The 25457-nt window shown below is 34.2% G+C and overlaps 2 protein-coding genes across 4 annotated transcripts in view; one reads left to right on the top strand and one right to left on the bottom strand.

The window, feature by feature from the left end:
• The window catches only part of LOC129748256 (ATP-binding cassette sub-family G member 4-like), a 27177-nt gene extending 16568 nt beyond the window's left edge, over nucleotides 1-10609 (bottom strand). Inside the window, exon 1 of one of the 2 annotated variants that reach the window (XM_055742795.1) lies at nucleotides 10549-10609. The gene's annotated coding sequence lies outside the window, so the exon portion shown is untranslated. Of the gene's footprint in view, nucleotides 1-9956; nucleotides 10107-10548 lie in introns of those variants that run through there. The other variant, XM_055742794.1, reaches the window with a different exon arrangement.
• On the top strand, nucleotides 10481-25457 carry LOC129748258 (ATP-binding cassette sub-family G member 1-like). 2 transcript variants are annotated; one of them, XM_055742797.1, is made up of 6 exons: nucleotides 10481-10736; nucleotides 10976-11186; nucleotides 11262-11560; nucleotides 23965-24561; nucleotides 24619-24784; nucleotides 24848-25457. In XM_055742797.1, exons 2-6 carry the CDS (start codon nucleotides 11078-11080, stop codon nucleotides 25450-25452), a joined length of 1776 nt encoding a protein of 591 aa, XP_055598772.1. In that variant the 5' UTR covers nucleotides 10481-10736; nucleotides 10976-11077; the 3' UTR covers nucleotides 25453-25457. The 2 variants fall into 2 exon arrangements, with proteins under 2 accessions (XP_055598772.1, XP_055598771.1); XM_055742796.1 differs by having other exon boundaries at nucleotides 10481-11186.

Below are 25457 nucleotides of genomic sequence, written 5' to 3'. Positions count from 1 at the left end.
TATCAAATACAGTGCAAATTTCTTTTTTTTTTTTAAATAAATTTACTACGGTAAACATATAAATATTTTAAAAAAATATCAGTTGCATCACTTAATAAGTTCTCAGCGGTTTTTTTTTTTAAATTTTCTCTTTGAAAGTCAAATATTTTAAAATGTAGGCAAAAACAAATTTCTATGTTTACATTTGTCCCGTATATGGGGGCAAGTGTTAATGCAAAGCTTATTTACAGATGCGTCAGAGTAATGGCTTTAATATCGAATGCTGTTCAAAGGGAATAACCTTCATTTACAAAGACATTTAAGAATTTTCAATATCCGCTGCAGTTTCAACATTCGGAATACCCCTTCTGGTCTTTCCAACATATTGAATCATTTTGAAGATGAATTTCTTAAAAGTTCGACGTTTGCCCTTGCCCCACCGTGTAAGTTGACAGAAGGGAATATTGTTTTTAACATTTTAAGGGTAAACTAAAAATTTCTCTTAAAAATTTTGCGTCCAGTTGAATATCAGTTCTAAAGTCTCGCTTTTCAAAAACGAAGCGGATCAAAAGTCTCTTTTATGCAGCCATGTAACACAAAAACACTTTTCATGTTAAGTGCGTACTTGAATTGGTATGTAAGCAAAAAGTACGATAGTTTTTTCAGAATTATTTAAAATAAATAGCTCCCATTTTCATTTCTAAATTCGTTTCAGTTGTGTATTTGGGCCGAAGTAACAATTTCTAGAAGAAAACATTTTTTTTTTTAACAGAAAAAGTTGAACGTTTTAACATGTTCTAATGTTCCTTGAATGAAAAGTCGAATGCTACCTACATTAACACGAACTAAATATGGAAGTATTTTTGCAAATCTTTCAATTGGTTTCGATTTGATTGATAAAATACCAATCCGTGTCACATCTAGGCGTCATTTATTACCACGTGCTGTGTACAAATCAAATAAGCAAGAAAAAAACAGATCTAGGTTGCATATCGCCCCCCGTGTTTGAGAAACAGGCGCCTTATTGTTAAATTTTCCAGCAATCAATGAACAGTGTGCTTTGGTTACTATCCTCTTGCAACGACGTTTGCTCGCCCATGGAGACGAAAAACAAACCCCTCAAAGAAAATATGCTTGGTTGAGAGATACAAAATATTCCTACTGATCAGTATGCTATGCCTGGGTTACTTTCCTTTTGCGAAGGCGACGTTGGCGACGACGCCTCGACCATAGAGACGAAAAACAAACCGCCCAAAATAAAAAAAAATCTCAAGAAAATGGATGTCATGACTTTAATTTGTTCCGAAAAACTACAAATTTTGTATGGAAGCCTCTCCTTCCTTAAGTCAGATGGAGTTTTGACTATTACAGAAACCATCCCCGGCCTCAAAAACCCTCAGATGCCAGTTTTGACGGTAATCGGTTCAGTAGTTTCCGAGTCTATAGGGAACAGACAGACAGACAAACATTCATTTTTATATATATAGATTAATTTAAAAAAAAATGGTAACTGTCCGAAAAACTTGATTATACCAACAGTATTGGTAATGGATAATAAAAGCAATATAAAGATTGGAGATGATTAGTCAATCCATCATACTGGGTAAAGTTTCTTACCGTATCAAAAAATGTAAAAAATCGTACATCTATTGCTCGATTTTTTTAATTTTCTATGAGAGTCAAAAACTTTTAAAAACTATCTCATGATGTGGGAAACTATGTCATCATCATTTTTTTTTATCGTTTAATGATAACTTTTCAACATTGTATTAAAAATCGAATAATTGTTGTGGTATACAAATGTTGCATCTATTCCTGCTGTTTCATGATGTTTGAATTTTCATCCTGGACTCAATGAAGTTGTGCTGTTCAAAATTCTCACGTCAGTATTCTACTTACGAGAGGCACCGTAAATAAAGATGAATGGGGACAATTTTCGGACTATTGATGTAAAATTTCTGTCTTATTCAGAGCGCCGTGATTTGCTTTGGATGGTAAATTTTGTGAACCGTAACAAAACTTGATAAATAAAAGATGTACAGTTTTTCAATTATCATTTTTTAACAACTCACGTGGAGGGAGATGGGACAGTAGACTGAGTCGATTTGGAGTCATTTTTGAATTTTTCAAACCCTGGGGTCTGAAAAGCTTCGTTTTTTCAAAACTCATCAATGATTTTTTGAAGAATTTTCAAATTTGAACTTTTAGTTGTGTATTTGAAAATTGAATATTTTGTACTGAAAAATCAACGACATTATCTTTGTTACTTCTGTGGAACCGAGCCTTCTAACGGATTTTGTGTCAATTTACAAAGGGTAAATGATCTTGAGCGGAACTAGCCGAAATCTGATCTTGAGCGGAACCATTTACTTTTCCTAAGATCTAGGCAATGGTTATTTAGATTCATAATCGAAATGTTGAAAAAACACTTTTTCAAGATATTTTCAAACAAGCTTTGTCATTTTTGCTAAAATTGTTAATCCTTAAATAATGTTAATAGAAGTTTTTAAAACATACGTTTTTCTACTGCAATTTTTACCAATCTATGCTACTAAAAAAACAAAAATTCAAATTATTTGTATCACAAATACCTTCAGTTCTACAAAGTGTGGCAAAGCACACCGGTTAGCTATTTTATATTACTTAACGATTCTATTGGTAGCCTGTTATTGAAAACCTATCCGATTCCCTAGAATTTGATGTTTACACTTGAGCTCGAACCCATGGAAATTGGTTTGGGAAATAATTGTTTTATCAATTGAGCTAAATACTTAATGTTTCCACATTTTTTTTAATATAAATAAATTTTATCGTTATTCATAAGAAACTGGAATTTATGGAGCAGTAGGCGTTGTCTAGATGGCATCGCACGTGTTTTTATTCGGGTCTGTGAAAATTTTACTAAATATATGTATAGTTTTAATAGTGATTTTTTGTTGAATTGTGTGAAAAAATGTTCAACGTTTAGCCGGAGGACAACTGAAACACTGACCAGTATAAGTGATTTAAACGGGCTTGAGGAAGGATTGTTTCATTTAATTGGCTTTGTGCAGGTGGTTTTTTTTTGCCCAGCTGAGAACACTGGATTCCCGCTTACATTCGTGTAGATTCGAGAAGAAAATGCACGTGCCCCAAATGTGAAAAATAAAGAAATTTCGGTTGATTTGAATCCACGGATCCAGCTAAATTTTCTTTTGTGATAGTGATGAAAAGGGAAGAACTTTCAATTATTTATCCAATGTTCCCCGATTCGGGTTTTGTGACTGGAAGAAACTTGTTGAGGTAGAAGAAAAAATACAAATTCCAGTGCTGAGGAGGAGTGGTTCTTTCGGTGGCCTGCTTAGGTTTACTAGTTACAAAAGCAAAGCGCAGAAAACAGAAGTTGAGAAATCAAGGTGGAATATGCTGGGTTTCTGCTGGGAGCTGGGTTTCAAATAAAGTGTTTTCGGTTCATATGATAGTAAAATAACATGATTCCCACAATGTGATGTGGTTCCTTAATATTTTGCATGTGCGATCACCGGATAAGAGAAAATACTATGAGAAATCGTGGTTTTTGGAAGTATGGTTTCCAATTAGCGAAGAGTGTGTGCTGTCGATCTATTTGGTGAGATCCAACCATTTTACAATTTTAATCTTCTGCATTGTATGATTTTTATACAGTTATTGTATATAAAGCATATGTAGCATTTGGTGGAATTGATGAGCCCGATCTATGCCTACTTTATGTACAAGAAGATTGCATTATAATGTTTAAATTTCCAATATTTATAAGCCATGCGGTGCACATTTCCAAGATTTTTAACTTTTATGAAAAAACCTTTCGAGCTCTAAACAGACCTCGAAAGGTTTCATGATGTTCTGATATTTTCCGTTTCTCTTTTTTATTTTATTTTCAAGAGCGAGTGAAGGCGCTTTATCCTCGGTCGATGACCAGAAATGATTGTACACTGAAATCCTCAACAGTTCATCACTGAAAGTAAAAGTTTAGACTTAAGAATCTTTTTATTTATAATATTAAAAATCTTCAAAATTCTTTCAATCTAAGGTTTAGGATTTCTGTGTTCAAAATAAATCATTTCCAGCCCTTCTAGAATGGTCCTAGTGATTGGCAGAATTTCTTTACCTCGCGCATGGTTATTTCATCAAGGAGCATTTATCTAAGCATGCTTCCAACGATAACCCCCATTTGAAACGTATGGTACTGGTGGTCCACGTTTCTTCCTGTTCCTGTGCTCCAGATGTCTCTGCGTTCTCTGCTCCATGGTAGGCCCAACCACTTTGTGTTTTTGCTCATTTTAATATTTTTATGTTAAAATAATCAAAGACATTAACAAAGACAAGAAGAATAATAAGACAATTTTATTATTCTTTGGGACTCAGACATAAGTTCTGGCTATGGAAGTACGATTAGTGATTAGTGATTCATGAGAAACTGGAATTTATTATCAACTTTATTCTATGAATGAGTTGTTAAGAGCAAGGTTGCCGTAATCACTGAAAAATCTGTAATTTCTCAGAATTCTGAGCAAACCTTTACACAGAATCTGTGTCACGGGACACAGTTTTAAAATTTTCACAGATTTTACAGATTTTTTTTAATTAAGCTTGAGGAAACTTCTAAGTGCATGTTTTATTGGAGTTTTAATTATGCATTCAAAACTCTTGCTAATCTAAGCATTTCTACTGACTATAGAAACACAGTTATAAAACGAGCTGCACAAAATAAAACCAGAATTTAAACTCTCTTAATGCTAGTTGGATTAATCTTTGTTACTTGGGTGTAACATTGTCTGTACGTTTTGATGTAAATTTTTACTTTTAAAATGTAACTTAAACATGAAAATTCAATGACTGACAGCAATTTTGAATTGAATTTTTTAAAAAAGGTTACAATTATTTTAAAATAAAAAAAAAAATCGAAAATGCTAAAAAAAAATGAGAAAAACTAACTAACAGTACCAAGGATTCTGATTTGAATAAAAATATACTAAATCAGAGCAATCGAAAGATTCACTTTAATTCAACCACGGTATACCGTGGTTGAGTTAAAGGGAATCTTTCGATTGCTTTGATTCAGTAGAATTATTCAAAAAAGTAGGCTCATAACACTCATAAGACATAAGACTCATAGAATGAAAATATATGAAAAAAAAGTAAAAGAAAACCTAAAATCCATGTATTTTTTCCACGTGCTTCCAAACACTTCAAAATGTACCACCCGATTCGCGATGCCTGAGGAATTTTTGACGTTTTGTAATTGAAAAAAAAAAATTAATAACATGATGAACATTTTACTATGGTTTTTCCCTCATAGATCTCTTAAAAAGTAAGTAAAATCAATTTTTAGGTCTTCATCCATGATTTCAAACATTTTTCGAAAAAAAAAAATGATATTTACAAAGCGGTAAATTAAGTTTCAAAAACTGGTATTTTTCTTGCCATTGAAAACACCCCCAAGTATTTCAGTAGTTCTTGAATGAATAAGTGATGTTTTCATAAAAACTTACATTCGAAACAAACATTGAAGATATTTTCAAGCTAAATTTATGGAAGTCTTGTTTTTGAAAGCATCTTAACAAGGAAAAAAACTGGTTGAAAAAATAGGAATTTTGTCCTGTTTTCGTAATTTTTTGTAAAATTAAATGAAGCTTCTTTTGCAAGTGCCTTCTCATACCAAAATTTTGCTCTATTATTATATACAATTATATACAAACAAATTTAGGAAAAATTACAAGCTTTTTACAATTTTGTAATAATCGATTGAGACAAATGACAGTTAATGTGAAAATAGTGTTAGGGTTCATTTGACCCTCGGCGGTATAAATAGGTTAACCACACACGTGTTCGAAATCTACAATGTTTACATAAAATTATTACCATCAAATAATACGTGCATTTTGAAATAAAAAATAATTATGTAGAAAAATTTGCGAAAAACAATTATATCAGAAGCTACCCAAGCAACCAAAAGTACGGATAATTCCTCTATCAGGTTTGATCAGCTTAATCGAGTATGCTTATACAACTTCTTTTCAGCTCAATTTTTAAGTAGTTAAACGAACTTTAAAGTTGACAAAAAGTTCGCATAAATCGCCAAACAACTTCTAAGCAGCTTCAAAATCCACTTTATAAGCAGCATAAAAAATCGAAAAAATACTCTTTCGCTCCGTCAATTGCCTTCTCAAGTCCGCTAATTTGATTCATATTAATCAACCATATTTGTTACTAACTCACATTACATTTAAAAATCATGTTCTTACCAAGCCTCGAACCCAAGCTCACCCCTTGAAAGTCGAGATCCATACTTGTTGCCCTATATGAACATCATGAGTAGGCAACGATTTTACTCGATGTGATGATTTTCTTTAAAACGACTTTCAGGTTCTTAATTTCTACTTAATTCCCACTTTCAAGTTGTGAAAAAGTTCTTCCGGAACTAAATGTGTACTTCACTTTGTTGTTTCCTTAGTAACGATGTGTTTATTTATGCAAACACGTGTTGAAGTTCAGAAAAAGTAGATTTAAGCCTTTGAATCTACTTCAAAGTTTCTATAATGCGAAGTTGCTTTTGAACGCCCGTTGGAACTAATTAAAAACTTGTGAGTTTACAAAATAGTACAACTGAGATTTTTTACGAACTATTGAGCTGTACAAAAAGACTTGCAACCATTTGATAGCTACTTGATTTTGAAAAAAAATGAGAAGTACGTAACAAGTAGATTGTTTTTCTTCATACAAACTTCAAAGTTCCCAAAAAGTAGAAACAGAAACCAAAACAGTACTTTCAAGCTTTTTTCGAGTATCGGCTGAACTTGATAAAGAATGAAGATCCATGGACCTCAAAAAGCATTTTGAACAGCAAAAAAGTTCCACAGAACTTCTCTACAGCTATTTATGAACTTGTTAGTTCGTTCCTTAAGTGATTTTCGAACTTTTGGTTGCTTGTGTATAGTCATTTGAAGTTCAAAAATTGGATTTGACCTCCTTTGGTACGATTAGTGTGAATAACGATTTTTTTTTGAAAATTTTGTCTTTTCTCATAGAAAGTTGGCCGACGGACGTGGCGTAGAGAACAGCCTTAAAGTTTTATAAGCCAACGATCATGAGATCGAACTCTGGTCATCATATCCTTAAAAGCTGACTCTTATCACAGATGAGCAGATATACAAGCTAAGCTTCGAAAGGTGTGTCAAGTCACAACGACTATTTTGAATCAATTTTATGTTTTTTTGGTTGAGCCACCAGATGTCTCCAAGGACAGGACAGGGGAGAATAAGCAATATCTCGAAACCGGAATGTCTTACAAATATCAAATGTGCTAGAAAAATGTGTCAAATAGAACAAAGCAACAATGCTGTTATTTAATAAAAAATGAAATTTTACTTTTTGAGTTATTTAACTTTGTTTGAAAAATTTCACAAAATATGATTTGAAGGTTTTTTTTTTCATCACTTTAAAATGTTTCCCACATGATAAAATAAAAAACAAAAATGTTTGTTTTAATATGTCAACCGTTATAATATAATATAAAATGAAATATGAAATTTATAGGGTCATATTTTCAAAGCAAAAGTAAACACTCAATTAAAAAAAAGTTTTCCAAAATGTATGTTATGGGTTTAATTGATCCCTAGAGTCCAAACAGATGTATTTTACTTCTGAACGGATCGTGATCATTGGTTACAACGAAATTATTAATATTTTTCCAATAAATCATGTTTCCCTAGTAATTATTTGTTAAATAGAACTCACTAATGCCTGTCTATCCACCTTTCTTTCGTATTTCTATAAAAATAAAATTCTTTCTAGTTTTCATTTCGCCGGGCATGCCACTTTAAATCATAGTCAATCAGAACTCAAAATACTGCATTTATCTACAAACAAGAAATTGCGCCTAAAAGTATCCAAAAACTATGTCGTAGTAGACAAACTTTTGGAATCCGCTTTGTCTGATACTTATAAACAGTGAAAAGGGAACAAATATGGGCAAAAAATAGTCAACGAGTTTATTTATCTTTGGATCTTGATAGATTTTTGCCTAGGGTCAGGGCACCCTTAGATAAGCAATAATCAAGTATCCTTTAACTTGAAAAATACCCCAATTTTTTTCATCTCACGAAAATGCTTCTTGTTCATGTACGGGTTCATGTATTGTTTGAACTTTTTAAGCATAACACTTGAAAATACACGCTGAAAATGCAAAAGACGGTGAGTTAATAAATTTTCCCGAAAAGATATGATGAAAATAAGAGTAGGGGATCAAGTATCTCCTTCTGTCAAAATGTAAACAAAGCTTGTACATCTGTTCATCTGTGCTTTTGATGTTCAGTAAGTGAATAATTATAGAGGAAAAGTTATGTTTCATAGAGGTTTTATATGTGTTTGTGTTGCATCAAAGTTCCGTACAAATTTGAAGGTCTTTGATGGAAGCCTTAAAACTTTGCCAGTATTGGTTCATTATTGATTGGATCTAGATCAGGGACTGGGAGCTAGGTTACATGAAAGTTGGTAAATAAGGGCCACCCTATTGTAGATAAAGTCTGTTTCATTTAATATTGGAACAAATTCTTTTGCTCATTGTGGCGCTCCTAGTGGACGGATTTGGAAACTTTTTTCACCCACGTGTCGGGAAATTCATTACCTTTCACCATGTATTTATGTCATAACACCAAACGATAGCATTTTGTAAACAACCGCCATGGAAGCCGAACGGAGAGATCAAATTGTGCACAGTTTTCTTGAAAATCTATTGTTGTCGGTGTAGAGAATATTGGGTGATAATAAATAATATATTTAATAATTAACTTCAATGTCAAATTGATTAAAATAAAAACAAAAGAGTAAACTATATGTAATTAATTAATATCTATACAAGCTATTGTGCGATACACCCTAGCCACGTAGGAAGCGACTTGGCTAAAAGGGATACAAAAATATCAATTATCGAGAAGAAAGTTCATTCAGAAGAGAGAGATAGAGAAAGAGAAACCTTTCGGTAAGTTCGAGGTTAGAGAGGGAAAGTGAAAGAGTCAGTTTACAGAGAGAGCTGAAGAAAAGCAGTTGATAGTGGATTCGCTGAAAAAAAAAATTGGTGGAAGCCACTTCGAAGGAACTTGGTGGATGTTTCATGAACAGATAAACGGCCAGACACGACAGTCAGCATCGAAGCTAGCTAAACAGCTTAAAATGCCCAGAAATACCGTATGGCGTGTTATCAAGCAGTACAAGGAAACATTGCATTCGAAGCGTCGGAGTGGAACTGTCGACCGGAAACTGCGTGGGAAAGTCATCAAGGCCGTCAAGAGGAATCCCAATCTTTCAGACCGCGATTTGGCCAATAAGTTCCAGGCCGCTCACAGTACGGTGCGACGAATTCGTCTCCGGGAAGGAATAAGGTCATTCCGAGCCAGCAAACAGCCAAATCGGACGCTGAAGCAGAACAATGTGGCCAGAATCTGTGCTCGAAAGCTGTACGACCAAGTGCTGACCAAGTTCGACGGATGTAAAGTCTGCTTCATTTAATATTGGAATACAAACAATTGCGTGTAGTTCAGTCATTTATTAACGAATTCATAATTTGTTTTTCATACAAATGTAGTATTTTCTTTACTCTTTCATAAAAAAAATTAAAAAAATTATTCATTGCTGTTTCGAAGAAATTCTCGTACTCGTACTCGTAAGAAAACTGTGCACAATTTGATCTCTCCGTTCGGCTTCCATGGCGGTTGTTTACAAAATGCTATCGTTTGGTGTTATGGCATAAATACATGGTGAAAGGTAATGAATTTCCCGACACGTGGGTGAAAAAAGTTTCCAAATCCGTCCTCTAGGAGCGCCACAATGAGCAAAAGAATTTGTCCCAATATTAAATGAAGCAGACTTTATTGAAGATGAATTCTATCATCCAAATAAGTTCTATCATTTTCCAACTACCCGACTGTCACTGTCAAACGTTAATTGTTTTGTGTACCCACCTTCAATAATCTCGCTTGCCGGGGGCCAATTTCGCGTGTACATAAACGGTTCTCACTTCAACCAGGCTGCCAGTTAACAGTTGGTATTCATTTACATAATATGAAAGGTGGCAGCAGAACGAAATAAAACTGAACGGAACGTCAACGTTGAAGTTACTTCAATGCTTAATGTTACTCGTAGTGGTACTTAACTTAGTAGCTAGAGTAACACGTGTAGTTCAGTTGAACGATGACCTCACAATTTCCGTAAACAAGTGAGCGATCATGCCCTAAAATGTGGCACAGAATCTCTCAGTCACGATTCGTTCCGTTAAACTTTTCCTTGTAGAAGAGTAGTTTGATTGTAAGTTCTCTTCCTTTCCATATGTTTGTAACGTAATTCACGATAAGTCTTCACGATTTAGATATGGTTGTTGTTGTGATGCACTCTATGTACTAAATAAGAAGCTGCAGGGTTAGCTAGAATTCTCGATAACAAAGAACGTTCGGGTGCAGATGCACTCGCTCTCGTATTTCTAAGTATTGGCGGACATTTGAACTATGACGATCGATACCGATAAATTGCAGTACGCGAAATTGATTTACTACTCACCTAGCGCGATGTTCGTCGAGGTTTATTCCGTCAGCCGAATCCACTACCGCTTACTTACTGGCTAGCAAATCGTCAGTCAAACAGTCAGTCACTCAGTCACTATGAGAACGTTAGACGGTTCAAAACATACTCGTACGCTTGGATAAAAACTTTGGCGCGATCGTTCCGAGGCGTGGTTATCAGTTCATGTAACGCCGCCACTTTGCAGTCTATTCGTTTGAAAGCAGTGAAATTAGTTTCGTCAATGCAAATTCAAAACTGAATGGTTCATTGTTAAAAAAGTGATCGAATCAAAAATCTAATATCAGTTTTCTGGGTTGAAAAACCAACCAATAATTATATTGGCATGAGTAATACGCGTACCTCGCGAATAAGCATGAGTGACAATAGCAATTAGTTTGTGAAATCAAAAACTTGCATTTTTCAGGAATTTTCCATAAAGCAATGTAGTGTTTATAAAGGTTTGATAAAGTTGGTACCTGAACCAAAAATTCGAATCGACTAAGTTGGTGACAAAATTTCGGGCACCATGGCTTTCGACCCCCCGGAGGACTGCTTCGAACCAGCAACTGTTCAGCGATTACTCAGCTTCGTGCCATCAACCTTGAAGTTTCAAAACATCAACTACACAGTGGACGGTTGTTAAACTGATCAATTTTCATTTCCTCCAGTATAAAATTTTATTAACTTCTAAAATCGCATCTACAAAACAGGGAAAACTGTTCTGAACAACGTTTCCGGCAAGTTCAAACATGGTCGCCTGGTGGCATTGATGGGACCCTCAGGAGCTGGGAAATCATCATTAATGAACGTTCTAGCTGGGATGCGGATGTTTGGACTCGACGGCCAAATCACAATCAATGAGAAACCGGTGGAGGAGAATGATCCACGCAGTGTTTATGTGGAGCAGGATTGTCCGCTGTTGAGTTATCTGACGGTGCGTGGAACGATGACCTATGCAGTGGATATGAAAATGTCGCGGAAAACGACGGCGAAGGAGAAGAAGAATAAGGTAGGGTGAACGTATGTACCTGTACTCAATCGATTTTCCGGTTCGTCGCTTTTCACTCGAGGTGTTCTTTCACATGCGCAAACATTTTCACTCTATTCATCACTTTCTTTGAATGATTGCTTGTGGTGGAACAATTTGACAACATTGATATAAACAGATATAAGAAAAAAATATTGGCTCTTCTAATTCAGAAAACTGCAATAATTAAACCTGTGTAAGTATAAAATTTATCAATTGGAACTTATTCCAGATTGAAATCCTCTTGTTTCCCAAAATTTTTTACTCATTACAGTTCCTGGAATGTCAATTTGACACTCCTAATTTATACCAATATATTTCTTTTGATATCAACTGATTTTTACAAAACAGTTTTTGAAACCTCTTAATTATAGAGGTACCGAATATTCGACCGGCCGAATATTCAGTGCCGAATACCGCCCTAAAACCGTTAAGCCGAATATTCGGCTCACCGAATAGTTGAGCTAAGTTTATATTTATTTCTAAAATATTTACAATATCTAACTTGATATTTCATTCAAATGATTGTTTGATTATTTTTAAAATTTCCAAAAGTAACGTTGAAAAAGCTACACAATCCACAAAAACCTATGATTTCAGTAAACAAATCATAAGTGTACCCGTTTATCTTTCACTGATTCATAATTTGATTGTTTTTTATTCCAGATTTCTTGATACATTCAGGCCCATAAGTCCAATAAAGAATTCAAGATATGCCATATCTGGCTGGGATGCCCACATATTGTATGAAACTTTCCGAAGTTTCTCTAGTTCATTTTGGTTATTTGCCAAATCAAACTATTCGGTACATCTCTACAGTCTTAATATTTTTGCTGAGACAATATTCAGCTTAGAGTTGCAGTATTTTCGATTATCATTTGAAATTGATACTTTCCGTATTGAGTATCAATTAAGCAGCACGAGGAAGGGAGAAAAAAAAATACGAATTCAGATTTGTTATGATCATCCCATTAGAGAAATCGTCATCTATTTCCCCCACTTTTTACCCTACCATATCATTGCTGAAAGTATAATTTATAGAAATCTCTGGGATTTTTAACGTAAATTAATGCGATTTGTTTCTTCCACTAACGGGACGCCATCATGAATGATTTCATATTTACAAAAGCCCGGTAAGGATTTTAATTTTTTAAGTATTATGATAGATACTGAATCTAAAAGCGATAAATCTTGTGGGAATTGGGTCAAAAACAATTCTTTTTTTCACTGCTTTTTTTTTTTCAAATATCTATTCTCTATATAAAGAAGTGATTGATTGAAGCTATGTCGTCATAAGATGCCTTTGTTTCAACTACATTGGTTTTTCTTTCAAACGAATCTTTTTTTCAAGCCACATGGAGACCTTACAAAAGATTCGGAACACCCGTAGAAGGAAACAATGTTCCAAACAAATTTTTGAGCTTTCCGAATTCAACTAGATCACCTCAAAAAGGTCAACCAGGTTGGGTATGATCAATTTTTTTCAAACGGGCTAAAAGGGCTTGCTGTATCATATCCTACTTTTTGGTGCAACGGCCATGTTTTCTACTTCAGATATTGCATACAGGGAAGTTCAAACATCACTCGAGTCGATTTAACATTTGGAAATGATTTGTGTTCCAACGTCAACAAAAATCGGTTTTTATTTTGTAGCAAAAATATTCATCAAAATGCTTTCAATATTATCAAAATGATTTTTTTAACTGAAATTAAAAAGTTTAACCATTTGGATAGAAGCTACAAACCGCTACCTTCATTTGATAGGGAAATTATGTTATTTCTTTATTTTATATTATTTTATTTGGCTAATGAATTCTTTTCTCATGTTATCGATTCCAGCCCGTTTCAAAAGCTGGGATGTTAGGCGATTTCATTGGAATGGTTTATTCGTTGATTTCAAACTTTTGTTTCGATGTTCAAATGTAACAAATCTGTTATCTAACAAAACAGTTTGTTTTAGACAATAAAGAAAAATTGTCTTCCATTTAGTTTATTTTGCTTCGTGAGAATTTCTACTCCAAACGAGCTCCCTTATATTTAAAATATTCGAATCACTTTTCAGATTATGATAATTTTATTTAAAGTTTGCTGTGGTGAGTAGTTCAAAATAATTTCCTGAAAAACATTGTGCTTTAGAAAAAAAAAAGTTTCGAGCTTGGGTATATCGATATTTGTGATTCTTTGCCATAGTGTAAATGAAAAAAAAATTGAATCGAAGTTTTTATAGATTTAAAAGTGCTTTACTGTGGGAAATAAAGTTCGTGAATTGCAAGTCTTCAATCTACTGAACAAGATGTAAGACTTACCACTCTCAGGGAAAAAAGAGAGACTTATCGCAGAATAATGTTTCGAGCACTAAGTGTGGTCATTAGACCGCTGCAAGCTTTGTATGAAAATTTCAAATTCCAAAATTTTTACACCTCCCATAACTTTATTTGGTTGTTTTTGCTGCCAGAAATAGCAATAAAAATTTTGGAAGCGATCCATCCAGTCCTGGATTAGCGCAACGAGTTTTAATTTTGTATGGAAATTTGTATGAGAAATGAAAATGTTTCATTCAAAAATCGCCAGAACTGTAGGGAAGAGTGGGGATACTTGATCCCCTTTTCTTATTTTCACCATATCTTTTTGGAAAAATTTAGCAACTCGCCGTCTATGAAATTTTCTGACAGCTTGTAACTTCAAGTTTCTATGCTCCAAAAATTAGAACGATACTTGAACCCGTTAATGAACTAGAAGCATTTTCGTGGGAGTAAAAAAATTGCGATTTTTCTGAAGTTAGGGGAAACTTGATCCCCTATTGAAGGAGACTTGATCTTTTATTCAGGAAGCCCTAATCCTTGTATAAAAATCAAACAAAACCCCAAGATAGAATGTTAATTGACTATTTTGGTAATGTTTGTTCTCATTTCACAATTTATAGCAGACATAAGAAGAAAATTCTATAACTTGGTCTCAACGCTAGTGATATTGCATACTTAAAGGCGCTATTTTTTATAATTAAGAGAAAATTAATTATTTTTGCTCTTTTCTTCAGACAATTGTTTGATAAATATTAGTTTTTGGGTAAATATTAGTAATTTTGTAATCAGCAATCATATCGATCAATCCAGAAGAAGAATATGCCGTTTGGAACGGGGATCAATTGTACCCAATTCTAGGGGATCAATTGTACCCATAATCAACATTTAGAAAAACTTTTTCTGAAAAAAGTTGAGGGTTTTCCATTGGTTTGAAAATATGGCATTATGAAGTTCATTTTACGCTCGGACGATTGATACATTGGAACAAATATTTTTTTCATAATTTTCCCATGTTCCTTAAGGTGGGAGCACAATAGCTCGTCGTGCGTCGCGTCGCGTCAGCGTCGCGTTGACATTTTATTTTGAGGATATATAGTTTTCCGTTTGAGCCACCACAATGATGCGTCGCGTCAGTGAAGGCCTTGTACTAAAATGCAAAACTTGTTCTAAACAGCAGCGTTCTACAACGTCGACGCTCTGTTTTTTGAAAATAATCAAAATACTCTCGCGTCAGCTGCATATTTAATTTTCCGTTTTAAGTGTTTTTATCGAAGTTTTAAACAAATAGAACCCAAACTAGAAATAAATTCCATTTTTTCCTTTCAAATTATTCAATTATGCCATCAAAAATTATTATTCCTCAAATCAGCTTTTTTAACGCCTCTGAGGAAATCAACGATTAGTAATACTAGTTTAAACTTACAGTTTTTGTTTTTTCAACTAAATAAATATGATTTTATATCATTTTATTTCAATTTGTTGCTGTATAGTTAAACATTTTATTTACGTATCTAAACTAGTTCGGTCATCATTTCGACCGTTTCTCATGTTATTTTCGAGGTTGCGTTTGTTTTACAAAATAGACACAAGTGGAATAAAGTCGGTTTGGAAAAATAATAAACTTGAAAATAATGAACAATAATTTTTATTTTATTATATAATTAACAATTACTCACTAATTACACTGTCAAATTGGTACTGTTGGTACTGGCCTGAGCTGTCGATCCACTACCGGCAGAAGAATTGAATTGGAAGTAGACCATCGAAAATTTCATTGTTTCATCTATTGAAGACTCCTACTCTGGAAGATGTATTTTCCGCAGGCGTTGCTGGTGCCGCCAATGGTACTGGTGGTTATTATGTTCCACTGCTCTGGAAGACGATCAACCGCATGCCTGCTTCACCTTATGATTTTTTAAATAACCACAACTAACAATCTTGAATTCCACTAGCAAAACTTTGACATCGCGAACAGATGTCACCTGACGCTGTATTGTAATGCAAAAATCGTAGGGTGCGTCGCGTCAGCGTTTTAGTACTCAACGACGGCGTTGACAGCTGACGCGACGCGACGATCGACGCTGTATTGTGTTTTAGCCTTTACATTTTAAAGTGATGAAAAAAGATTTTCAAGTTACATTTTGTGAAATTTTTCAAACAAAGTTCAATTACTCAAACAATTATTTTGTTAAAAAAATTTAAACTACAAACATTGTTATTTTGCTCAATTTGGCACATTTTTCTAGAACATTTGATCTTAGTAAGACATTCCAGTTTCGAGATATAGCTAAGGAATCAAGTATCCCCAGGGATCAAGTATCCTCATTCTCCCCTACTGATAGTTCCAAAAAATATAACTTTGAATGAAAAATATTTCTTGATTCTTGCAGTACAATTCATGTCAACAAACCAAAAACCTAACTTTTACACCAGGAAAGATATTGGATGTTATACAAAATTTTTGTTTTCAAAATTATTTTTTTTAATTTTTGCGTTTTTGACTACTTGTTTGAAAGCTGTGAAACCGTAGGATGAGTATAAAAAATCTCAAAAAACTGCTTTGCATAGCCAGGAAATTCATTGATTTGTATAACATTTGCAAAAACATTTAATGAAATTATTAAAAGCTCTAGCAAGCAAAGTCTGCTATTTTCAAATACTTTTCAATGGATTCAGATTTTTTATTTTTAAACGGTTATAACTTTTTTCATGAAATTTTTAGCTGCTTTCATGTTAGCAAAAAATTAAGCTTAAGAACAGTCAAAACCAAAAATCAAAGACCGAATACATTTCAAGCCTATTTGAATTTTCTGGATGATTTGATGTGCAAAAATTTCTTCTTCCATTCAAATTACTATACAAAATTGAAACGCGTTGCGCTAACTCAGGAATCAACCAAATTATCTCAAATTTTTTACTGATGCTTGGTGACCCAAAAGGTACTAAAAAACATATTTGAGCAAAAAGTCATTTTTTGCAGCGTTCTAGTGGTCATACGTCATTCAGTAATATGAAAGATTCATTTGCAAACTACGAATTGAAAAGAAAGTTAAAACACAATTTAATTAACTTGAGACCGAAATATAATAAACAAATTCTTATCATTAACCTGATTTAACTGAATTTGTTAGTGTGTCCTCTATAAAAATGTTTAAAAAATATATAACTGGCATTTTTAATTTGAGCAGGTATAAATTACAGTGTTTTAAAAAGTAATGGTAAGTTCAGCTTTTTCTGAACAGGAACACTTGTTTTTATTCTGACTTTCAAGTTTCATTGTTCAAGAGTTTGCACAAATATTATTCCTTATTCCTTCGTCATAATTCATCGGAAACATCTGGCATCTCTGCCCTCAAAAAAGTAGTTTTTTTTGCTTGTGACTCTCAGGCTGGGACTACGTCAGCATTCAAGAAAAGAACCGTTCGTGATGCTTACGATGAGATTAATTAATAAAAATCACAACATCATGAAATTCAAAAAAGAAAAATCTCATTTTGCAACCTTGATTCAACTAGAACACTTCATTTTTATGTTACTCAAAGTCAAATAAAAAAATCCGGAAAAGATGCTTTGAACGAAAGACTGTAAATCAGTTACAGAATGCTCAAAAAAAATTTCACTTAGATTTCAAGAAAGCTGAAGCTAGAAACAATACGTTGCACATAAGGATATATTTCTTGATTATTTTTTTAAAGATTATGACCAAAAAAAAATGTAAAAAGTGGTGTAAAACCGTACTTTTTGATCAATGAATAGTGGAAATCTAGCGCAAAGTTGAATTTAAGTGCAAGAAAATCTGAGAAATGGCAAATTGACATATGAGGCTCTCAGAGCCAAAGGTGACAAAATGGTCGATTTGGAGTTAATGATGCGAAACGATAATTCACATTACAAACTATACTTGATGATTCTTTCGGAATTTTAGAAATTTTTTTTACATACCTTTAGGGGAGAGTGGGGATACTTGATCCCCTTTTCTTATTTTCACCATATCAATTTGGAAAAATTTAGCAACTCGCCGTCTTTGACATTTTTTGACAGCTTGTAACTTCAAGTTTCTATGCTCCAAAAATTAGAACGATAATTGAACCCGTTGATGAACTAGAAGCATTTTCGTGGGAGTAAAAAAATTGCGATTTTTCTGAAGTTAGGGGAGACTTGATCCCCTATTGAAGGAGACTTGATCTTTTATTCAGGAAAGCCCTAATCCTTGTATAAAAATCAAACAAAACCCCAAGATAGGATGTTAATTGACTATTTTGGTCATGTTTGTTCTCATTTCACAATTTATAGCAGACATAAGAAGAAAATTCTATATCATTGTCTCAATGCTAATAACATTGCATACTTAAAGGCGCCATTTTTTAAGGCGCTATTTTTTATATATTTTTATAATTAAGAGGAAATTAATTATTTTTGCTCTTTACTTCAGACAATTGTTTGATAAATATTAGTTTTTGAATAAATATTAGTAATTTCGTAATCAGTAATCATAACGATCAATTCAGAAGAAGAATATGAAGTTTGGAAGGGGGATCAATTGTACCCATAATCAAAATTTTAGAAAACTTTTTCTGAAAAAAGTTGAAAGTTTTCCATTGCTTTGAAAATATGGCATTATGAAGTTCATTTTACGCTCGAACGATTGATACATTGGAACAAATATTTTTTTCATAATTTTACCATGTAAGGAACATTTTAAAGTGATGAAAAAAGATCTTCAAGTTACATTTTGTGAAATTTTCAAACAAAGTTCAATTACTCAAACAGTTATTTTATTAAAAAATTTTAAACTACAAGCATTGTTATTTTGCTCATTTTGCACATTTTTTCTAGAACATTTGATCTTTGTAAGACATTCCAGTTTCGAGATATAGCTAAGGAATCAAGTATCCCCAGGGATCAAGTATCCTCATTCTCCCCTACATTAGAATGAAAAATACAAATTCTCGAAAAATATATGGAAAATGGCCAAACCCATCAACTTAAAAGCTTGTTTTCTCGAAATAAGCTTTAATGCACTTATACTCCTTTGGCTCCAAGGGCCTCATATGATTCGAAAATCAGCTTCCTTTCAAAATTCGTCAAAAAATTTTGTGTTTTGTATTTTGAAAATCTAAATATGTGAAATTGTAAAAATTACGCCAACTTTCTAAACCTCTTTTCAAAATTTATCTGGTGTGACTTAAACAATTTTGACGATTCAGTTATTTAAAAGTACGGGTTTACACCACTTTTTAACACTGTTTGTGGTCATGATCTTAAAAAATTTCAAAAAATATATATACTGTGCAACGTAATATTTCTAACTTCAGATTTTTGGAGCACTAAGGGAAGTCTTTTTTGTGCATTTTTGTAGCTGACCTACAGTCATTTTTTCCAAATCATGTATTTTTCAGATTTTGAATAACCGAAAACTGAAGTGTTGAAAGTGAATTAAATTTAAGTTACATTACGTGATTTTTTAAACTTTTAATTTTGAACAACTGGTTGAGAAATTGAATTAGTGGTTTTAAGCTAGAAAAGCCAAATTGAAACGCAAGGTCTGATTATGGAGTTTTCTGGGCTTTCAAGGTGCAGCCATAAAACAATTAATGATGCATATTTAAAGATTTTTAAGAACTACATTAAGGATTTCCGAAGAACTTTTTTCGTTTGGGTGCAACTTAATAAAGTTTCAAGCCGCCAAACTTCATATTGACACTCAAAAGCGGTTTAGGGTTTATCTTCATGAAACATTCACATCACATTGAAATGTTCACCAACATCTTTTCAGCTGAAAAATTATTATTTTCAAATTCATTATCACAGATTTATGGATTAACTCGATGGCAGATTTAAATTTCTGAAAAAAATCACGTATAATAAGCAATATTTCAGGCTTTTAAAACTTTCCCACTGTGCAATGCCAAAATGGTTTGCTGTTGACATGAAAAACCATTCTTAAAGATTCGCCATATAGATCCAACAGATCATTTCGAAATTGGGGGGAACAGTTGTTTTGCAGAAAAATTATTGGATCCTTTGTTCCTCAAAACCGTAAGACTACTTTGACATTCTTCAGATATTGCTAGTAGCCCGACTTTTCATAGATAAATAAATAGGTACATTTTTCGGCGCGTTCAATCAAATCAAAATCTCAATTCCACACGTTCGTCGCCCAAAAAATCTCGGAGCGTGAAAGTAAAGCGAGAGAGTTCCAGATTTACAACGCGTAGCTAAACTGAGCGGCTACCTTGCATAAGAGACCCGTCATACGTAGGGGGAATTTCATATAACGCCCCATATGGCTAATACGCGCCACTCGTGTTTTGAAGAATCTGGCAAGTATGAATTTTTCCGTAAAATAAATATGTATTGTAAAAATTTCACGATATAGGTTTTTCTCCATTTTCATGTCAATTTAAAAACACTTTCAATGAGGTGTCACCAAACAGAGAAAAATTAATAAGTTAATATTTTCTGACACATTGATAGAGGAGAATCTGAACTATGATTTTATGCTGAAAAGTCATATCGAACTCGCTAAGATATGCTTTTTATGGTTAAGTTTTCTCATGGCCCATTCGCTTGTTATAACGCGCCAATTGTAATGCTGAAAAAAACATTGATTTTCCAAACGACCAATTTCCATTGAAAGTGAACAAAAAGTTAAAACCTTTTTTCAACATTAATACAGCCTAAAAAAAATCTACTGTAGATTTTTTAAATTTTTATTAGCCCATTTTAATTTTTTTTTCAGTCAAAATGTTTGTAAGTATTTGTGTGTTTTCGGACTTCGGCTCTCAAGCGTGTATTGAATAAAAAACGGCGCGTTTTTGCAACACAGTTTTGTTCTATGACTTTGAATATGGTTTTGTTGAAACTTACGGTTTCCTCCGGCACAGCAGCAAACTTCTGCTGCCACGGGCAGAACCAAAACATTGTTTGTTTTGGTTCCTATTGCTATGTTCAATTCGCAATCGAGAACAATAGATCAATGATTGCTGATGACAGGGGATGATGATAAACGCGGTACAAATGTTTACATCATTACATGGCTAGGGGAGAATACTCAAACTGGGTGTGTGGTAACACAACATTTATGTTGGGGGCAAAATTTCTGTTTTCTGGCAATATTGCGTATAATTTCATTGAATATGCTAGAAACTGATAACTTCCATACGACATCCATTTTCACAATTTTATGGAATAAAACAAAAGTTCGAGTTGGCATATAACTAGATTGTCACAAGTAACTGCTTACAGAAATTTTCATCAATATCTACCCCTTTTTATAAACGGGTCACAGGATAAAATCAAAACTAAACAAATTTCTATTAGTACTAAAAATAACTCGCGACCGAACCGAACTCGCGACACTAGTTCTCGTCACCTGCCGGTAAAACCCTTTCACTAGAGGGGTTGTTGAATCGAGCGAAAGTAATTTTTTACCGATACTCACACAAGTAGCTTGTACTAGCAACACTTATTTTCTTCACCCAAGTCAAACCCTTTCACTTGACTGATCGCAAGTGGAAATCGGGGCTTAACTAATTCCTGCCGGTACTAATACTAGTAGCTTGTACTAGCGAACTTGCAAAAACTAATTTTTGTCACCTAAAAGTCAAATTTTTTCACTTGACTGGTCGCGAGTTAAAATTGGAGCTTAAATATTTTTTAACCGGTACTAACACTAGTACCCAGCAAACAATAAAGAACATTTTGAACATTTTATAAGTTAAATGCTTGATAAACGTTAAGAAATAAAAAAAACTACAATTACATATTGGAATTCTTTTGATCTCATTCAAGAGATCGTGAGCAAAACTTCCTAGTCTTCTAAAACATGCCCATTGATTTTTCGCATATCTTTGTTATTAGACAACGTATTATTTATCTGGTTAACTGATTTGGAAGTTGATGAGTTGAATTTGCTTTATGGATATTTAGATGAAATATTTTTTAAGACTAACTTCTTTAGAACTTTTCCAAGCAACCTAAAGTCTCGCTAAAAAGATGGTCATGAAATTTCGGACATATCTCAAAAAAGGCTATTTGAGCAACTTTTTGGAACTTCGAGTCAATAGAAGGCTATTTGCGACCCAATTTGTAACTTTTACTCGGATTGATGCGATTAAAATGTCACAAAAAAGGTAATTTGAAGAACTTCTTGGAATTTGAAGTTCACAGAAGGCTATTTGAAACCTAATTTGTCACTTTAATGCTGTGTGGATGCGATTGACATGTCACAAACAAGGCTATTCGAGGAACTTTTTCAAACTTCAAGTTCATAGCAGGCTATTTGAGGCCCTATTAGCAACTTTAATACTGAGTGATGCGATTGCCGTGTCACAAAAAGGTTATTTGAAGAACCTTTTGTAACTTTCATGCTCATATTCGAGAAAATTCAGTTCCCTTTCCCTTCGGAACCTTTATTCAGCAAAATTCGAACTTTGGAGGCACGAGTTTAAGTAGATATGGGACTTTTGGATGCTTGAGCTAGCAAAAGTTTCATCATTTTTAATAATTTTCACCAAATAGTCCGACCATTAAAAAAATATGCAAGTTTGTTTTGGCCATAACTCAGTTATTTTACAAGTTATAGCAGTCTCTGAGAAATGTCATGGGAAATGATATGCGACTGTTACAAGTTTTAATTTCATTTGAGTGACATTCTCAAGCCTGATCAACATAATAATGGGGAAAAGTGTTGTAGAATTTAATAACAAGAAATAAATTAGCTGTCTTAATATATATGTCATTTTTATAAAAAAAAAACGATCGGAACGGGCTCATAAGATAACAGGTTGCAAGACTTTTTTGTTGTTTAATCTGGTTGCGCAAAATCTACTGGAAGCGAGTTTTAGTAACGCCATAATCAAATTTGAATGAAAACAGAAACACTTCTTTAGAACTTGTTTTCAAATATTTCTATCTTCTTAAACTGGACCTTCGCATATTCCAATTTCTAAAATAATGCTTTTAAAATTATCGTGATATTTTTCACAGAGCTGTCATAAACACGATCGATCACTATTTTCCGTATGGCCGACTCATATTGTCTGGATCGGAAGCTTAGTAAGATAAAGTCCATTTACAGAATGAGAACAAAAATACTATCAGAGCAAAACAGTTATGAAAGTTCTATAAACCCATAAACGGTACCTACTAAATGAAGATAATCTAGAAAATGATAAAAGTTTGATTATTTGATTATAAACAATTGGAGCTCAACTTCGTGGTTTCGAAAAAAAAACTATATTAAGATTAAGACCTGCTGGCCGGCAGACCAAACTTTGGAAAAGTTGAAATGCAGTTACATACCTTGAATGTTAGCGGGAGCCGAAATGCAGTTGGGAAGTTTCCAATTATGAATATCACCGTTTGTTGATGCACAACACCGGTTTTGACGTTACTCAACTCACATTTATTTGGATTTTCAGTCCTTTATACAAATAACCACATTAAAAAAAATGTAAATTTCACCCAAGATACTAGACCCTAGCTCTTCTCCAGTCGTGACAAAAATGAGCGGGTCACATCATCGAAACTGTCTTGGATACCACAAAAATCCACTGTCCGATGGCGTCAGAAATCGGTTTCCACTTTCTATCTGATGGTTAACACAGAACGTGTTAGTGGTTTCCATAATTTTTCAAAACACCATAGCTTGTATCTAGAACTGGATTAACTCTCTAACGACGGGCAGAACACCTACGTAGGACGGATACCAATTTTGGAGTTTAATGTGTGGCATTTTTTTCGGAATTCCCAGGCAGGTTCTATAGTCCGATGCTGATTTGCATAAACAAATTTGAATGTTATATTCTGTTCAGTTACTATATGCTACTGAATATTACTAGCTGTTCAGATACTACTGATCGGTCTGAAGAGCCAATAATACAAAATAAAGTAAAAATTTCAAATATTATACATATTGCTTTGCATTTTTTTTTTAAGAAAAAAAGGTTTTAAAGAAATTTCCAGAAAACATTTTACATTTGCTACTTTTTTGTAATTATCCAAGGCAATTAGTAGAAATTATACAAAAATAAATTGTTATTACTAAAAAAAATTCTATCTCATGCTTTCGTTTTTCAGATCAAAGAAATTCTCGAAATGTTGGGCCTGGACAAATGTGCTAGCACCCTAGTGAAGGACATCTCTGGAGGCGAGCAAAAACGGCTTTCCGTGGCCGTTGAGCTTATCACTAATCCGGCTGTGATGCTGCTTGATGAACCCACAAGCGGGCTGGACAGTGTTTCATCCCTTCAGCTGGTGTCTCATCTCAAATCCCTGGCCATGGGTGGACGAACGATCGTTTGCAGCATCCATCAACCGGCTTCCAATTTGTTCCAGCTGTTCGATGATGTGCTTCTGCTGGTCCGAGGTCGATGTCTCTATTCGGGATCGGTGAGCGGAATGGTTCCAACATTGGAATCGGCAGGATTTGTCTGTCCAGAGTATTACAATCCGGCTGATTTCGCTATCGAGGTTATGACGTCGGATGCTGAAGAGGCTAAGAAGACGTTGATCGACCGCACATCTGAAGAGCTACGAGAGCTGTTCGAAGGACCCACCTCGAGTCCCACTATCGGAAGAAGTGAGAACGTACGCACAGGTCGATACCAAATTCCCTTCTGGTATCAGTTTATGATTTTGCTCAAGAGATCAGCGATCTCCACCACTAGGGATGAGGTAAGTTTCCGATTCACCTGCTAAAAAAAAAAACAATTAAAATGTTGATTATTTCAGTTCTTTCTGAAAATTCGAGTTGGTCTTACCATAGCGTTGGGTCCTGTTTTCGGCATCATCTACTATAATGCGGGTAACGATGCTAGCAAGGTGGTTGCCAACATTGGAATGTACTTCCAGCTGTTTGCCTTCAATTACTTTCCTAATGCGATAGCCATGATCAACTGTAAGTTTGGGACAAACGAATAATTTAGTAGATTTCCCCTGACTTATCTCGTTCCATTTTCAGATACAGAGGAAGCAAACGTGGCCGTGAAGGAAATTTCGAACAATTGGTACTCCCGGGAAGCCTATTTCCTATCCAAGTTGCTCAACGACGTTCCATTGCAACTCCTATGTCCCACCCTTTTGCTTCCACCAATCTACTACCTAACGGATCAACCACTAGACCCAACCCGATTTGCTATGGTCTGGGCCATGTTCTTCCTGGGAGGGGCAATCGCTCAATGTATCGGACTTCTGGCCGGCATTTGTTTCAGCACCAAGACGCAGAACTTCATCGTTGCCAATGCTTGCCTAATTCCATCGATTTTCAGTGGATTTCTGATCAACGAAAGGGACCTCCTTACGGCACTGAAACCGTTCAGCATCGTTTCGTTCTATCGGTATCAGTTCCACGGGGTGATGCAAGCTCTCTACGGACTGGACCGGGATCCACTCAAGTGTTCGCAGGTTTATTGCTACTTTAAGAAACCGACCGTGATATTGGAGACATTCGATGTGGATCCCGATGGGTTTTGGCTTTGTATAGGCATCCTGGTTGCGTTGCTAGTATTTTTCCAGGTTTCCATTTATCTGGCGTTTGTAGTTCGATTGAGAAAAATAAAAATTTAGTAAAA

The sequence above is a fragment of the Uranotaenia lowii genome, chromosome 2 (assembly GCF_029784155.1).
Source record: "Uranotaenia lowii strain MFRU-FL chromosome 2, ASM2978415v1, whole genome shotgun sequence".
Taxonomy (NCBI): Eukaryota; Metazoa; Arthropoda; class Insecta; order Diptera; family Culicidae; genus Uranotaenia; species Uranotaenia lowii.
This window is presented reverse-complemented; position numbering and strand designations above follow the sequence as displayed.

Bases quoted from the DNA above. Each gene is read 5' to 3' on its own strand.
- LOC129748258 (XM_055742797.1), top strand. From the start codon at position 11,078: ATGGCTTTCGACCCCCCGGAGGACTGCTTCGAACCAGCAACTGTTCAG. The intron at 11,187-11,261 runs GTTGTTAAACTG...TCTACAAAACAG, and splicing joins CATCAACTACACAGTGGACG to GGAAAACTGTTCTGAACAAC. The intron at 24,785-24,847 runs GTAAGTTTGGGA...TTCCATTTTCAG, and splicing joins TGCGATAGCCATGATCAACT to ATACAGAGGAAGCAAACGTG.